We start from the raw sequence: 16365 nt of genomic DNA, 5'->3' as shown, positions 1-16365 counted from the left end.
CCTTACTGTGATTTTGACCATTTTAATTGAAAACAAAGAAAAAAAAATAGCTTCTTAATTTCTCAAGCAAGAATTTTGCTAAGACTGGCTGGGAGTGGTCTGATTGAGGAAGGGAAAACCGAAAATGAGAGGTTATTGGCAGAGAGGTTTGTAACTCTTTCTTATTGGTCTATTGTGGTCCTCTGTAGCTCAGCTGGTAGAGCACGGCGCTTGTAACGCCAGGGTAGTGGGTTCGATCCCCGGGACCACCCATACAAAAAAATGTATGCACACATGACTGTAAGTCGCTTTGGATAAAAGCGTCTGCTAAATGGCATATTATTATTATTAACCAAGTTACCACCTGGTGATGTCACCAGGCAGGCCAAAACTCCATCTCACCAAAACAGCCTGAAATTTTCAAACACCTCTTAAAATAAAAGGGCTTTATCATCATTTTCACAATATTATTCCAACCTCAAGTGTGAAAATATATATAGAAACACAGGAAGATCATGTTTTTGACTGCACTGGGCCTTTTAACTGACCTGGAGAACTGGTTTGGGTTGTCACCATATTGCTTTCCCTTCACCAGTTCTTATAGACCAGTGGATAGAGAGGATGAGGAGAGGAAACCATGTAGAGCATGGAACTGGGGACAAGGATTTCTCAGCAGCTTCACATATCTATGAACCATTGCATTAGGGATAATACTGCAACCATCAATGGCATTTTCAATATTATGAAAGGTTTTCCCTATACTCCATACCAGCCTGCAGCACTCCAAGTTAATTTGTACTGCATTAACATATGTTTGTTATTATTTATGTCCCTGTATCTGAGCGATGAATGCTCTCAAGTCTCTCAATGACAAAATATGCAGAGGATCAGAATCACAATTTGTGAAGGAATCATATTTGATGACTGTCATCCATTGTTGTTTTTAAAAATGTGAAATATGAGTAAGTAACTGTTACTAGAGCCTCTAAGAATCCTCCTTTTTTCCCCAAATCACTGCTTCCTACTTGGGGGGGGTTGTAGTGGTCCCTCAGGGGGTTAGCCCCCCAAAGCACATGTACTTGACGTCCAGGTACTCCTCAATGCCGTACTTGGAGCCCTCACGGCCCAGGCCCGACTGTTTGACACCGCCGAAGGAGGCCTCTGGGGTGGAGAGGAGACCTTCGTTCACCCCCACCATGCCTACCTCCAGATTCTCTGCCACCCGCCAGATCTGACTGACGTCCTGGGAGAAGAAGTACCCTGGGAGGGGGTGGAGCAGAGTGTAGTTGAATGAAACTCATCAACTCAGATTGAGATAGACTTTCTATTGACATGAAATAGAGTAATCAGAATGTCTCTGTCAAATAATTATTCTTATTATAGTTTTGAGGGGTTTTCAGACATGCCAGCAAGGTGCATACAATAATGTTTAGCTCACCTGCTAAACCCACATGAGATGCATTGGCAATGGCAAGTGCTTCATCCTCAGTGTTAAACCTGTCAAAAGGAAAAAGACAAAAAATAACTTGAGTTAGCTTCCATTTTAGCATCCATCCACGCTTCAGTTGTCTGATCTCTCCTAGCTCCACTGACCTAATGACGGGCAGGAGAGGACCGAAGGTTTCCTCTCTGGTACACAGCATGTCTGTGGTGACATCAGCCAGCAGAGTGGGCTGATGGAACGAGCCATCCAGACGCTTCCCCCCCCTTAGCACCTTGGCCCCCCGCGATACTGCATCCTTTACCTGGTGCTCCACCTGGGAGAGACATAGGATATCATAAAATTATGTAAGATATCAGAATATAAACAACATTTTAACGCAAATAATACAGTTATAGTATAGTTATAATACAAACACCCTCTTGACAGAAGGAACCAGGTTACCTTCTCAGAGGCACGGACATTGATGAGGGGTCCCTGGGTGGTGTTTGGGTCAGAGCCGTGGCCCAGACGGAGCTCTGTGTCCATGGCTTTCCCCAACTTCTCTATGAAGCGATCGTGGATCCTACTCTGGACCAGGAAGCGGTTGGAGCAGACACATGTCTACAGGGATCAAAGTGCACATTGAGGGACATGGAGGTTAGGCCATGACTTAAGTTTTAGAATGACATGCAACATTTCGATATGGTGCATTTCACAGTTTCACCAGTACAGTAGACACAAAATGATTTGTTTTGAGATATCTCCTATTCTAGTACCTGTCCTGAGTTCCTGAACTTGGAGTTCATGGCTCCCGCCACAGCCTTGTCCACATCTGCACTGTCAAACACAATGAAGGGGGCATGGCCACCCAGCTCCATTGAAACCCTCTTGACAGTGTCGGCGGCGTGCTTTAAGAGAATCTGAGGACGAGGAAGGAGTTATCAGGAATATCACAGGCCTTTCCATGGAAAAATGATCCACCTACAAGATTTGAGACTAACATGAAGTTTATATTGTAATTTATATGGCATTTTCAGGATTGATTAAGCTAACTCTGAAGCCCTTCTAGATCAGTGTCCATACCTTGCCAGTGGCAGTAGATCCAGTGAAGGAGACCTTCCCCACCAGGGGGTCTGTGCAGAGGACCGTCCCAACAGAGGGGGTCTTCTCTCTGGAGCAGGGCACCACGTTAAACACCCCAGCAGGGATCCCGGCCTGACTCGCCAGCTTCACACACACAAAGTAAACATATGAATTAGACAAATGAAGTGTCTCACTATTGGGGACCCAGCTACAGTACACCGTGAGTGTTGTTGTGGGAAAGGAAGCACTGACCTCAGCAAGCGCCAGGGCAGAGAGGGGTGTATCCTCGGCAGGTTTCACCACGACGGTGCAGCCCGCGGCCAGGGCAGCACCCACTTTCCTGGTGATCATAGCACTGGGGAAGTTCCACTGTGTGTGTGTGTGTGGGAGGAGGAGGAGAATAGGCTAGCTGTTACGCAGGAAGTGACAAGCATTACGGAGGTAGCTCTCCAGGACCAAAGTTGGACATTCCTGACATATACAGTTGAAGTCGGAAGTTCACATACACCTTAGTCAAATACATTTAAACTCAGTTTTTCACAATTCCTGACATTTAATCCTGTCTTAGGTCAGTTAGGATCACCACTTTATTTTAAGAATGTGAAGTTTCAGAATAATAGTAGAGAGAATTATTTATTTCAGCTTTTACTTCTTTCATCACATTCCCAGTGGGTCAGAAGTTTACATACACTCAATTAGTATTTGGTAGCATTGCTTTTCAATTGTTTAACTTGGGTCAAACGTTTCAGGTAGCCTTCCACAAGCTTCCCACAATAGGTTGGGTGAATTTTGGCCCATTTCTCCTGACAGAGCTGGTGTAACTGAGTCAGGTTTGTAGGCCTCCTTGCTCGCACACGCTTTTTCAGTTCTGCCCACAAATTTTCTATAGGATTGAGGTCAGGGCTTTGTGATGGCCACTCCAATACCTTGACTTTGTTGTCCTTAAGCCATTTTGCCACAACTTTGGAAGTATGCTTGGGGTCATTGTCATATAACCGCGATCGATAATAGACAGTACTGTGCAGCCGTCTTCATCGACCTGGCCAAGGCTTTCGACTCTGTCAACCACCGCATTCTTATTGGCAGACTAAATAGCCTTGGTTTCTCAAATGACTGCATCGCCTGGTTCACCAACTACTTCTCAGATAGAGTTCAATGTGTCAAATCGGAGGGCCTGTTGTCTGGACCTATGGCAGTCTCCATGGGGGTGCCACAGGGTTCAATTCTTGGGCCGACTCTTTTCTCCGTGTATATCAATGATGTCGCTCTTGCTGCTGGTGACTCTCAGATCCACCTCTACGACACCATCTTGTATACATCTGGCCCTTCATTGGACACTGTTAACAAACCTCCAAACGAGCTTCAACGAGCTACAACACTCCTTCAGTAGCCTCCAACTGCTCTTAAACACTAGTAAAACTAAATGCATGCTCTTCAATCGAACGCTGCTGGCACCCGCCCACCCGACTAGAATCACTACTCTCGACAGGTCTGACCTAGAGTATGTGGACAACTACAAATACCTAGGTGTCTGGTTAGACTGTAAACTCTCCTTCCAGACTCGCATTAAGAATCTCCAATCCAAAATTAAATCTAGAATCGGCTTCCTATTTTGCAACAAAGCCTCCTTCACTCATGCTGCCAAACATGCCCTCGTAAAACTGACTATCCTACCGATCCTTGACTTCGGCGATGTCATTTACAAAATAGCCTCCAACACTCTACTCAGCAAATTGGATGTAGTCTATCACAGTGCCATCCGTTGTCTCCAAAGCCCCATACACTACCCACCACTGTGACCTGTACGCTCTTGTTGGCTGGTCCTCACTACATGTTCGTCGTCAAACCCACTGGCTCCAGGCCATCTATAAATCACTGCTAGGCAAATCCCTGCCTTATCTTAGCTCATTGGTCACCATAGCAGCACCCACCCGTAGTCTGCGCTCCAGCAAGTATATCTCACTGGTCATCCCCAAAGCCAACACCTCCTTTGGCCGCCATTCCTTCCAGTTCTCTGCTGCCAATGACTGGAACAAATTGCAAAAATCTCTGAAGCTGGAGACTCTTATCTCCCTCACTAACTTTAAGCATCAGTTGTCAGAGCACCTTACCGATCACTGCACCTGTACACAGCCCATCTGAAATTAGCCCACCCAACTACCTCATCCCTATATTGTTATTTATTTTGCTCTTTTGCACCCCAGTATCTCTATTTGCACATAATCTCTTGCATTCCAGTGTTAATACTAATTGTAATTATTTTGCACTATAGCCTATTTATTGACTTACCTCCATAAATTGCTACATTTGCACACACTGTATATATATTTTCTGTTGTATTTTTTTACTTTATGTTTTTTTACCCCATATGTAACTCTGTTGTTGTTTTTAATCGCACTGCTTTGCTTTATCTTGGCCAGGTCGCAGTTGTAAATGAGAACTTGTTCTCAACTGGCTTACCTGGTTAAATAAAATAAATAAAAATAGTCCATTTGGAAGACCCATTTGCGACCAAGCTTTAACTTCCTGACTGATCTCTTGAGATGTTGCTTCAATATATCCACATAATTTTCCTTCCTCATGATGCCATCTATTTTGTGAAGTGCACCAGTCCCTCCTGTAGTAAAGCACCCCCACAGCATGATGCTGCCACCCCCGTGCTTCAGGGTTGGGATGGTGTTCGTCGGCTTGCAAGCGTTCCCCTTTTTCCTCCAAACATAACGATGGTCATTATGGCCAAACAGTTATATTTTTGTTTCATCAGACCAGAGTACATTTCTCCAAAAAGTACGATCTTTGTCCCCATGTGCAGTTGCAAACCGTAGTCTGGCTTTTTTTTTTTTTTCTTCCTTGCTGAGCGGCCTTTCAGGTTATGCCGATATAGGACTCATTTTACTGTGGATATAGATACTTTTGTACCGGTTTCCTCCAGCATCTTCACAATGTCCTTTGCTGTTGTTCTGGGATTGATTTGCACTTTTCGTACCAAAGTTCATTCATCTCTAGGAGACAGAACGAGTCTCCTTCCTGAGCGGTATGACATGGTGTTTATACTTGCGTACTATTGGTGTTTATACTTGCGTACTATTGTTTGTACAGATGAACGTGGTACCTTCAGGCGTTTGGAAATTGCTCTCAAGGATGAACCAGACTTGTGGAGGTCTACAATTCTATTTCTGAGGTCTTGGCTGATTTCTTTTGATTTTCCCATGATGTCAAGCAAAGAGACACTGAGTTTGAAGGTAGGCCTTGAAATACATCCACAGGTACACCTCCAATTGACTCAAATGACGTCAATTAGCCTATCACAAGCTTCTAAAGCCATGACATCATTTTCTGGAATTATCCAAGCTGTTTAAAGGCACAGTCAACTCCAACCGAAGTGTATGTAAACTTCCGACTTCAACTGTAGTAGATGTACACTGCTCAAAAAAATAAAGGGAACACTAAAATAACACATCCTAGATCTGAATGAATGAAATAATCTTATTAAGTACTTTTTTCTTTACATAGTTGAATGTGCTGACAACAAAATCACACAAAAATTATCAATGGAAATCAAATTATTCAACCCATGGAGGTCTGGATTTGGAGTCACCCTCAAAATTAAAGTGGAAAACCACACTACAGGCTGATCCAACTTTGATGTAATGTCCTTAAAACAAGTCAAAATGAGGCTCAGTAGTGTGTGTGGCCTCCACGTGCCTGTATGACCTCCCTACAACGCCTGGGCATGCTCCTGATGAGGTGGCGGATGGTCTCCTGAGGGATCTCCTCCCAGACCTGGACTAAAGCATCCGCCAACTCCTGGACAGTCTGTGGTGCAACATGGCGTTGGTGGATGGAGCGAGACATGATGTCCCAGATTTGCTCAATTGGATTCAGGTCTGGGGAACGGGCGGGCCAGTCCATAGCATCAATGCCTTCCTCTTGCAGGAACTGCTGACACACTCCAGCCACATGAGGTCTAGCATTGTCTTGCATTAGGAGGAACCCAGGGCCAACCGCACCAGCATATGGTCTCACAAGGGGTCTGAGGATCTCATCTCGGTACCTAATGGCAGTCAGGCTACCTCTGACGAGCACATGGAGGGCTGTGCGGCCCCCCAAAGAAATGCCACCCCACACCATGACTGACCCACCGCCAAACTGGTCATGCTGGAGAATGTTGCAGACAGCAGAACGTTCTCCACGGCGTCTCCAGACTGTCACATGTGCTCAGTGTGAACCTGCTTTAATCTGTGAAGAGCACAGGGCGCCAGTGGCGAATTTGCCAATCTTGGTGTTCTCTGGCAAATGCCAAACATCCTGCACGGTGTTGGGCTGTAAGCACAACCCCCACCTGTGGACATCGGGCCCTCATACCACCCTCATGGAGTCTGTTTCTGACCGTTTGAGCAGACACATGCACATTTGTGGCCTGCTGGAGGTCATTTTGCAGGGCTCTGGCAGTGCTCCTCCTGCTCCTCCTTGCACAAAGGCGGAGGTAGCAGTCCTGCTGCTGGGTTGTTGCCCTCCTACGGCCTCCTCCACGTCTCCTGATGTACTGGCCTGTCTCCTGGTAGCGCCTCCATGCTCTGGACACTACGCTGACAGACACAGCAAACCTTCTTGCCACAGCTCGCATTGATGTGCCATCCTGGATGAGCTGCACTACCTGAGCCACTTGTATGGGTTGTAGACTCCGTCTCATGCTACCACTAGAGTGAAAGCACCGCCAGCATTCAAAAGTGACCAAAACATCAGCCAGGAAGCATAGGAACTGAGAAGTGGTCTGTGGTCACCACCTGCAAAACCAGTCCTTTATTGGGGGTGTCTTGCTAATTGCCTATAATTTCCACCTGTTGTCTATTCCATTTGCACAACAGCATGTGACATTTATTGTCAATCAGTGTTGCTTCCTAAGTGGACAGTTTGATTTCACAGAAGTGTGATTGACTTGGAGTTACATTGTGTTGTCTAAGTGTTCCCTTTATTTTTTTGAGCAGTGTATGAAGCGTTACAGCTCACCGGAGTGATGATGGAGGCTACTCCCACAGGCTGTTTGAGCAGAAGGATCTTACGGTCCTTGGCAGCCGAGGGCACAACATCACCGTAGACACGGCGCGCCTCCTCAGAGAACCACTCCAGGAAGCCAGCAGCGTAAGCAATCTCCCCCAGGGACTCCTTCATGGGCTTGCCCTAAGAGGTGTAGAACACACACTAGTGGTTTACAACTCAGAACGAAATACAAATCATTACAAGGACAGGGCAGCACCCCTGTTGCAACCAGCAAGACAATACTCACACACTCAAAGGTGATCAGCTTAGCAAGGTCCTCCTTGTTCAACGTCAACAGATCGTACCATTTCCGTAGAAGGACACTTCTTTCCTAAGGAAGAAAACAACATAATCAGATAATGGAATCAGTAAGTTGCAAGATCCATAAGAATCTGGAGGTCCCAGTCTGGTCTTACTAGTGGCTACTTTGCAGGCCAAGCAGTTCTTTGGCCAGGCCATTATAGAGCGTACACTACAGTACAGGCCCCAAAACAATGAACCCTGGGGTATAGGCTATGATGATTGTAATAGATATGCAATTGTGCACTTTGACTGTCTCTATTAGGTTATTATATTCTGCCTAACAGTCATGCCAGTCACAATATTTAGGGAAAGCAGCTGTCACACTGTTGATCTCATGCAACTAGGAAATGTGGGCAAAGCACAAGGGAAGGTGGTACTGATGAAGGAAAAAAATATAAAGATGTTATTCACAGAATTGTGAATTGTCAACTGACTGGCAGCATAATTAAAGTGGAGGCATACCTTCGCTGTGTGTTGCTTCCAGGAGTAGAATGCCTTGTAGGCTGCGTCGACAGCTAGTTTAGCTTCTGCTGGACCGCAGTCTGCGACTTTTGCAATCTCTTCCCCCGTCGCTGGGTCCAGCACTGGGAAGGTAGAGGGAGCATTGATCCACTGCCCGTTCACATAGCCCTGCGTTCGGAGAAGCTGAGCGGAAATGTCGAGGCTGTATTGCCGATGCATGACAGACGGTAGGCCTGGCAAAACCTGGCGGAGGAGACACCGACTTCTTAGGAGACAGAAACTACACATAGCACAAGAATAACTTTGTCCACAAGAGGTTTCAAGTGGAATTCCGTTTCGCTCTGTCAACGCAAAACTGGTGCAGTGACAGTGGTGAATTTTAATAAGGTTGTCGTCGGTGGATAGATACGAGTTTGAACCAGTCTTGAAGGCGGTCGCGTTAAACACGTGATCATGCACACACAATACATTACTGACTAAACCATAATTCGTGTGTTCCTTCGCTCAAAATAGATACATTGTAACACAAATGTCATTATCAAACGCTGCAAAATGTGTAGCTACATGTATTCACTGCAAATGCAACAAGCAAAGACAGTATAAGATATTAGGCTAGTTATAGTTATGAAATAAACTAATGTATAGATAAATAGCTTGTTACAACGTTACATCGTCTGTCTTTCCCATTGCCATTGATGTGGTTATCTGGCCAATCCACAAACTTGGATATCTTAGCCCGCAAACTATAACCAGCTTCCCTGAAATGTAGGCTAACTGTAGGGATGTCAACATTGCATCATTAGCTCAGTCTTTATAGTCTCAAACCGACTTTATAAAGGACGCGAGATTAGTCAATCTACAAATCACATTGCATCAACTACTCAATGGGCTTGTTCGACATTGCAGCAGACTGCCGACTAATGATCTATAAATCACCTTGCATCATAAATAATTACTAATTATTTGTAGATCAGTCTGTCACAATTTACCCATGATACATTTAAGCAATGGCCCCGGGGGTGTGGTATATGGCCACTATACCATGTCTAAGGGCTGTTCTTATTGCAACATGCCTGGATACAGCCATTAGCCGTGGTATATTGGCCATATTTCACAAACCGTTGAGATGCCTTATTGCTATTATAAACTGGTTAACGTAATTAGAGCCGTAAAAATAAATGGTCATACCCATGGCATACGGCAGGGTTCTACAATTCCGGTCCCGGAGGGCCGAAACACTTCTGTTTTTTATTTATACCTGGTTTTTAATTGCACTCACCTGGTGTCCCAGGTCTGAATTAGCCCCTGATTAGAAGGAGAGGATGAAAAACAGAGGTGTTTCGGCCCTCCAGGACCGGAATTGAAGAACCCTGGCATACGGTCTTACATATCACGGCTGTCAGCCAATCATAATTCAGGGCTCGAACCACCCCACATTTAATACTGTTTTGATCCTCTTGAACATGCCCCGTATTATTTAGTCCATGCTATCTGGGGATCCTTGGGACATCCCTAACCCCCATTGAAGTTGAAATGTAAAATGGTACGGGGGTATAAAAAATAATGTATGCACTAACTGTAAGTCGCTCTGGATAAGAGCGTCTGCTAAATGACTAAAATGTAAATGTATAAAGGTTAGTGTAGGAAGGTCCAAAGGATTCCAGATAGCACTGACCACTATTATTTGTAGATCAGTCAGGCAGTCACAATTTACATGACATCACGGTTTTGATGCAACTTAACAGGGCCAATATCTTATCTAACTGTTTACCGCCTTAGTTATGAGTGTCTTTGCTTTAACAAAACACTAGATAGACAAGTGTTTGTTCAAAAAAATTCTGATTTAATTTATATGCAGAACATTGTAAGACAATTTCATTCAATGACACTGTTACTTTGTCAAGGGTACATTGACCAAAAAGATGCAACTCTTCATTGAGCAAGGTAACAACTACATAAATCTAATCATCCTGTACCGCAGAGACAAAATAAGGACTAAAACAGGATCTCATCAAAAGGGAATGATTCTCAAATGTATGTACACATTTACATATAAAAACATGAAGTCTTATAAATGATATCAAGGAATATGTTTGAAAACTTGACTGTGACAATAAATACTTCTCAAAACTCAATTGAACAGCTTGGCATGCAAAACGATTTTACACAAAATGCCTAGGGAGAAGGGAAAACAGGAAGAATTCAGGGGTGGAATCATTAGTCCAAAACGTTTTGCAACAAACAGTTTACTCCAAACGTAAAACGAGTTTCTATATCTTCAAATTCCGGTAGGCCCCTCCCTGTTTGGTTCCTAGTGAATACACCCGAGCATACATACCACTGCCTTGTTGCTATGAGGCTGTTTCATGTGCATCAACACCACAGAGGGAAAGACTACATTTGAAATCCTCCACAAAAGACAAAGAAGAAAGGCAGTGGATAGCTATAGTAAGGGGCCTTATTCCATTTTGACTGGTCAATTCAGGAAATCAATTTAAAATCAACAATGTGTGAATTCATGCATTGCCTAAGGACATATTTCAATTTACAGTGACCAACCTTGAATCTCTAAACACTGTTCGTTTAGCCTAACACCCTTTGCTTGGGATCAGTAGAAAAACTGTAAAGTTAAATGTATTAACAAAGCACAGATTATTAACAAGCAATGACAAATGCATAAGCCTTAAGTAGCATGTTAAATATGACCTAAGCGAACTGTGCAGTCAAGTTGGAAATGACAATACGGAAACATATAAAAACATTTTCAATCAAATAAAAACAAACACATACAGAAGTAAAACTGGGGGTTTGAGCAGTTATAAGAAGGTAGGCACATTCTTTTGATTATCCTTTTCCAGCATTGGAACATTCACACAGTTATTGGTCACAAGGACCGTTTTCATGTTCTTTAGGAAATCAGCTGCAGAGAAGAAAAACAAAAAATGGTTATACAAAGAAATCAACAGTATGCCAACAGATAAAACATAATTGAAAAGCATTCACAAACACATTCTTGGGGGTAATGACATATTTTGACAGTCGTTAAGGCAAGCACAGTGCTGCTATTCCAGAACACCAAGGGAGGACAGGTTACTCACCGTTTTTACCGTCTGCTTGACATAGTCCTTTCTGCTGGTCAGGTCATGCTCTGGGTATGTGTCGTACACCTGGGACAGAGAAGTTGTTGTGTTAAGAGACTTTTACAGGTAAACCAACCATCACTGTGATATCAAATCAGAGAGGTTTGAGGAGCAAACATACTTTCTGGCAGATCTTCTTCATGGTCATCTCCTCCAGGTTGGCGTCTTTCAGCAGCCTCTTCACAGTCTCCTTCAGCTGCTCATCTGTCGGAGGCTTCTTGATCATCTTGCTCAACGGCTCATCGTCGTCCGAGCTGTCGAGTGCTGCTATTTAGGAAAACAAGCAGACAAAAACATAACAATAAGCACTAGGCTACAGGTTGCCAATGACGTATGAAACGTGCTATAAAAGTCAATCTACAGATTCTTACCATTGCCCTTGTTGGCAGTCTTTTTCTGTTTGTTACTGCTGCTGTCTGCTTTCTTGGTCTTAGCTGCTGGCTTGGCCGGTGCTGCCCTCTTAGCTGCTGGTTTCTTTTTTGGCTGAGGACAAATCAATCCATGAGTTCACTCCATTATATCGCTCACCATTAGTTCAAGATAAAAAGGCAAATGGGTAAAAACCCTATCCAGAAGACATAATAGACATGATCTATTACATAATAATTACATACAACAAACCATTCAAATATGGACACAAACCTGAACGGTTGACTTTTGTATTCACAAGATTTGCTGTGAGTTTAGCAAATCCAGAATCTGAGACAGATTGACAGAAGTCTCACCTTCTCAACTTCACTCTCGCTGTCTTTCTCCTCATCTTCTTCATCCTTGTCTGAATCAGACTCGGACTGGTCGGAGTCTTCCTCTTTTGTCTTCTTTTTGGCAGGAGCTGCCTTCTTTGCTGGTTGTGCACGCTTCTTGGCAGGTGTTCTATTGCCCTTGGCTGCTGGATTTGACTTGGACTCCTGATTGGTAGGAGAGAAGGGACATCTATGGTTAATCTTTGAGTGACAGAACAGGCTGACAGTTCACTTTCTACAGTTCTACAATATGTGTATAGTGGCACTAGTATCATGCAAGATCAAATAGGGAAAATATCAATTTCCAATGGACAATACCTATCAGTTTACATTACAACATTTCAGTTCTCTTCACCTCTTCGTCGTAGTCATCAGAATCATCGGTATCTTCATCGGTCGTCACCTTTTCCCTCTTTCCCGATTTCCCGCTCTTCTTTTCAGCGTCCGACTCGTCTTGTTCTACTGTGACTCCTTGCTCGTCGTCATCATCACTGCTGGAATCAGTGACGATGGCTTTGGACTTGCTCTCTGCTTTGGCCTTCCGGGGGCTGCTGGATGTACTCTTCGCCTTAGCCTTGGTCTTGCTCTTAGAGTCTTTGGTTGAGATATTCTTCTTAGACTTCTTCTTCCTCTTTGAGATCACAGGCTGCAGGTGGGAAGGACAGAATTATAGGTAGGGCCTATACATTTTTTGAAGATCTCATTGGTGAACAGACAGTTTGGTTTTGTATTCTGTTTGACAAGACAACAAACTCAAGAAATGTGTATCTAGCTAAAGAGCAAAGACCAGTCACTCACACACACACATGAAAACTACTGTTAAGGACAGTTTATTTAAAAAAATAAAAAATAAGGCATGTAACTCACTTTTCCTGATATTCTGGGACTCATGAGGAAAGTCATGATCCTGTCGATGAGGACTGACTGGTTTCCACCCTTCTCCAGGTCTAACACTTTGCAGATGGTTCTCAATCTTACGCATGTTATCCTGAATCACAGCACACATAAATACTAGTCATTAGTTCGCTTGTGTATTGTGCAATAATAATGGAGCATGTTTGATCCACAATCACAATATTTCATATGTTTAAACAGGTTACTTCATTAAACCTGTTAGATGCAGTTTATCATAGCGCACTGCGCTTTATTACAGGCGACAATTTTAGTACTCATCACTCCATTCTCTACCAGAAAGTTGGTTGGCCCTCTGATGTCACATAGGTTGATACATTGCTGTTTAAAATTTATAAAGCCCTTTTACAAAAAGTCCCACTTTGCCCAACATCATTCCTAAACTTTAGACACAAGTTACCTGACCCGGTCTCAGGGACGGTTAACTCTGGAAATTCCTTTGGTCTCTACTGAGTTGGGTAAATCAGCTTTTCCACCTTATTAGTGGAACAATCTTCAAAATGTTCTTAAATTGGATGTGTTGGTGCCTCTAGGGCAATTCAGAAAGCTGATTGAGGACCTTATTACGGATTAATGTGTTTGTTTTTTATGACCGTGTTTTTCTTTCTGCTTGCATTTTGCATTTATATTTTGATGTGTGTATTTTCTGTAATTTATGTAATTCATGGCTCATCTGTAAAAGAGACCTTGGTCTCAGTATGACTCCCTGATAAAAATAAAGGTACAAAATATATATATACACACACTCCTACTGTTGTTTCACAAGTCCTAACTGAGCAACCCTTTTTCCTTCTTACTTCATCATCCTCTCCTTCTTCTTTATATAGGGATCACTGTCAACCTCGAACAGGAAGCCATTGAACAGCCGCATGTTTTTCCTCATTGTGGCAATCTGAGGAGAGAACCATCAACAATGACACAACCGACTAAGAACAGCAACTCTAGAGTTGTTCTACCCACACAGGGGTGTCCATTGTGACAGAACTCTTTCCCTTTTAAAAAGTGTAAGATACACTTACCTTACCTGGCATATCAAAGAGAATTGTATGAAGGGGTTTCAGATCTGGAACCTTCAGCTTTCCGAGGTGGTGGTTCACTCGCGCAATGTCTCCCAATTTATCTCCGCCACCTGAGAGGGAGTGAAAATTAGGGTTGTACTGTTAAATGCTGAGCTGACTACAGAGGGCAAAGTGGTGGTGGGAGCATGATATGAGATCCCAGCAGGGCTGATAGATGATACAGTTGCATCCCAATACATAGACTACGAGACTGATGAGAACTTGTTTACAGGCTTCATTCTGTCTCATGTCAACAAAACTTTGGAAAAGTTATCTGTGCTCATCTATAGCCTTTGGTGATAAAGAGACATGTCAGAGGATACTCCATCTTACCATTTTCAACTTTCAGCACCTTGGCAGGTTTCGCAACTTGGAAATCTAGTCTTTGCACCGTCTTTTTCTCCCTCTTCCCTTCAACTATTTGAGATACAGCTGCAAGAAGAACAGAACAGGTCAAATAGAATTCAGTGCTGCTGGCTTCGTCAACTGTAGCAAACCAGGTCTCTGCGCATGCAATAACTAACAAGTTGGACCCATGCAAAGCTGAGGAAGGTAAAGGAGGGATGATAACTAGCTAGATACCTGTCCTGAACTATAAATGAACATAATGTGGCCTATATTGAGCAAAACGAGTTCATAAACATCATTGACTTATCATACTTATGTCTCTACTCATTTCATTCCGTGGTTTTCGGGCCTTATCTGGTGAGTCGGCCAGGTCTTCAACCTTTGGTTCTTTCTCTCCCTCCTCTAACAGGGGACAAACCTCCATCTTTTCATCCATTGTTTCAGTCATGTCAGTGCACTTTGTAACATCTGCTGACATACCCTGTTTTGGGAAGAAAGTAGTTCCACCATCAGTTTAGCCAGATATCCCGGGAGAAGCACCCAACTATAGTCCCTCCTTTTTATGTGAACAATATTGACTAAAACATTAAACTAACTTTAACTAGTCAACAACTTTCCCTCGGACTTGTCATGTCTGAGAACATTATTAGCTAGCTAGTTTTTGTTCTATGACTGTTTGTGATTGCTAACCCCTTGAAAAATCGAATGAAATTAGCTATCTAGTATTGGGGATTTATTATTCTCCTAAATTGATGGGATGACTAACTTAGAAAGAATGCATTCTTGACTGGGCTAATGTAGGCTGTGACACCTGGCAAGGCTGTGATTGATGTGAAGCATCATATTTACCATTGAAGGTTTTTGCATTAATTAAAATAACTAGTATACCTTAGAAGTCGTGTTGACCTCTTTTGTTCCTGATACCAGATTTGAATTAACGCGACTTTGACACTAGCTAGTTAAAATTACAATCAATCACAATTTACCCACCACCAGATAGTTGTCATTATTAGTATACATAGCTAGCCAGCTACAACAGTACATTCAATCTTGTGGAGTTTAACTTTTTAAAGTGTGGCGCCCGGAGACATGATTTGGCGCGCAGGTTTGTTTTGAACACAACAGAGAGCTAACGTTAGCTAACCAGCCAACTACGTACAGTACCCATTTCTCAAAGTTTACCACCACACAGACTGAAAACTAGCTATCTCGATATTTGCTAATCTGTTGAATTGACAATGATGTTGTTTGGTAGAAACCTATCAACGGGATAGTTAGCTAAGTTAGTAAATAAATTCCCGCTGATGCTGCCTGACTTCGCTAGCTAGCTACCGTTAGCTCAGTCTTCTTGTCAGCGTAACAGTGAGCCAGCCAGTCAGGCAGTTCTATTTTAGCTACATAATGCATCTAAATGCGGATTATTTGTTTAAATTACAATGACACTTAATATGACCATTCTGGCTCATTCGAAATCTATAGCTAGCTATTACAGTATGCCAATATATTCAATACTTTACCTTGTTTTCAAGGATTAGGTTCCAAATGGCGGGGTTGTTGCAGTGTGGGCGTCACTGGCCAATAATTTAGATGACGTACCACACAACGTTAGAAATGAGTCAATCATGGATGACTAAACTAAACCACACAATATTAGAAATGAGCCAATTAGGACTAATCTAACAGCCAACGTCCTTATTTCACTGGTTTTATTGGTCGATTGGATAATACACTCAATGACGGGATTCGATTACCCGAGTTACCCCGTGATTTACCCCGGTGGGAGGAGTTTGCAGTAGGTGAAAAGTGATTGCATTCGTTTTGGAACTGGGTTGATTCCCGGGCGTCAGCCAGGTGACCCGTTCAAAATCCGCAGT

The 16365-nt window shown here is 43.2% G+C and overlaps 2 protein-coding genes across 6 annotated transcripts; both read right to left on the bottom strand.

Moving 5' to 3' along the window:
• Nucleotides 1-808: 808 nt before the first annotated feature.
• LOC123484458 (succinate-semialdehyde dehydrogenase, mitochondrial-like) lies at nt 809-9613 on the bottom strand. Of its 3 annotated transcripts, none has more exons than XM_045214836.1 (11): nt 9570-9613; nt 8291-8533; nt 7773-7856; nt 7496-7666; nt 2738-2854; nt 2486-2629; nt 2179-2322; nt 1865-2023; nt 1573-1736; nt 1418-1476; nt 809-1239 (listed from the first exon to the last, which is right to left on the bottom strand). In XM_045214836.1, exons 2-11 carry the CDS (start codon nt 8507-8509, stop codon nt 1028-1030), a joined length of 1473 nt encoding a protein of 490 aa, XP_045070771.1. In that variant the 5' UTR covers nt 8510-8533; nt 9570-9613; the 3' UTR covers nt 809-1027. The 3 variants fall into 3 exon arrangements, with proteins under 3 accessions (XP_045070771.1, XP_045070770.1, XP_045070769.1); XM_045214835.1 differs by lacking the exon at nt 9570-9613 and adding an exon at nt 9479-9513; XM_045214834.1 differs by lacking the exon at nt 9570-9613 and adding an exon at nt 8960-9083.
• Nucleotides 9614-10112: 499 nt separating this feature from the next.
• LOC123484456 (protein DEK-like) lies at nt 10113-16100 on the bottom strand. 3 transcript variants are annotated; one of them, XM_045214825.1, is made up of 12 exons: nt 16009-16100; nt 14804-14972; nt 14477-14575; nt 14105-14214; nt 13883-13977; nt 13041-13161; nt 12529-12819; nt 12156-12338; nt 11802-11913; nt 11552-11697; nt 11389-11457; nt 10113-11210 (listed from the first exon to the last, which is right to left on the bottom strand). In XM_045214825.1, exons 2-12 carry the CDS (start codon nt 14967-14969, stop codon nt 11199-11201), a joined length of 1404 nt encoding a protein of 467 aa, XP_045070760.1. In that variant the 5' UTR covers nt 14970-14972; nt 16009-16100; the 3' UTR covers nt 10113-11198. The 3 variants fall into 3 exon arrangements, with proteins under 3 accessions (XP_045070760.1, XP_045070761.1, XP_045070762.1); XM_045214826.1 differs by having other exon boundaries at nt 11552-11694; XM_045214827.1 differs by lacking the exons at nt 14477-14575; nt 14804-14972; nt 16009-16100 and having other exon boundaries at nt 14110-14200.
• Nucleotides 16101-16365: the final 265 nt, after the last annotated feature.

The sequence above is a fragment of the Coregonus clupeaformis genome, unplaced genomic scaffold (assembly GCF_020615455.1).
Source record: "Coregonus clupeaformis isolate EN_2021a unplaced genomic scaffold, ASM2061545v1 scaf0322, whole genome shotgun sequence".
Taxonomy (NCBI): Eukaryota; Metazoa; Chordata; class Actinopteri; order Salmoniformes; family Salmonidae; genus Coregonus; species Coregonus clupeaformis.
Note: the sequence above shows the minus strand (reverse complement) of the source record. Positions and strands in the feature narration are given on the sequence as shown.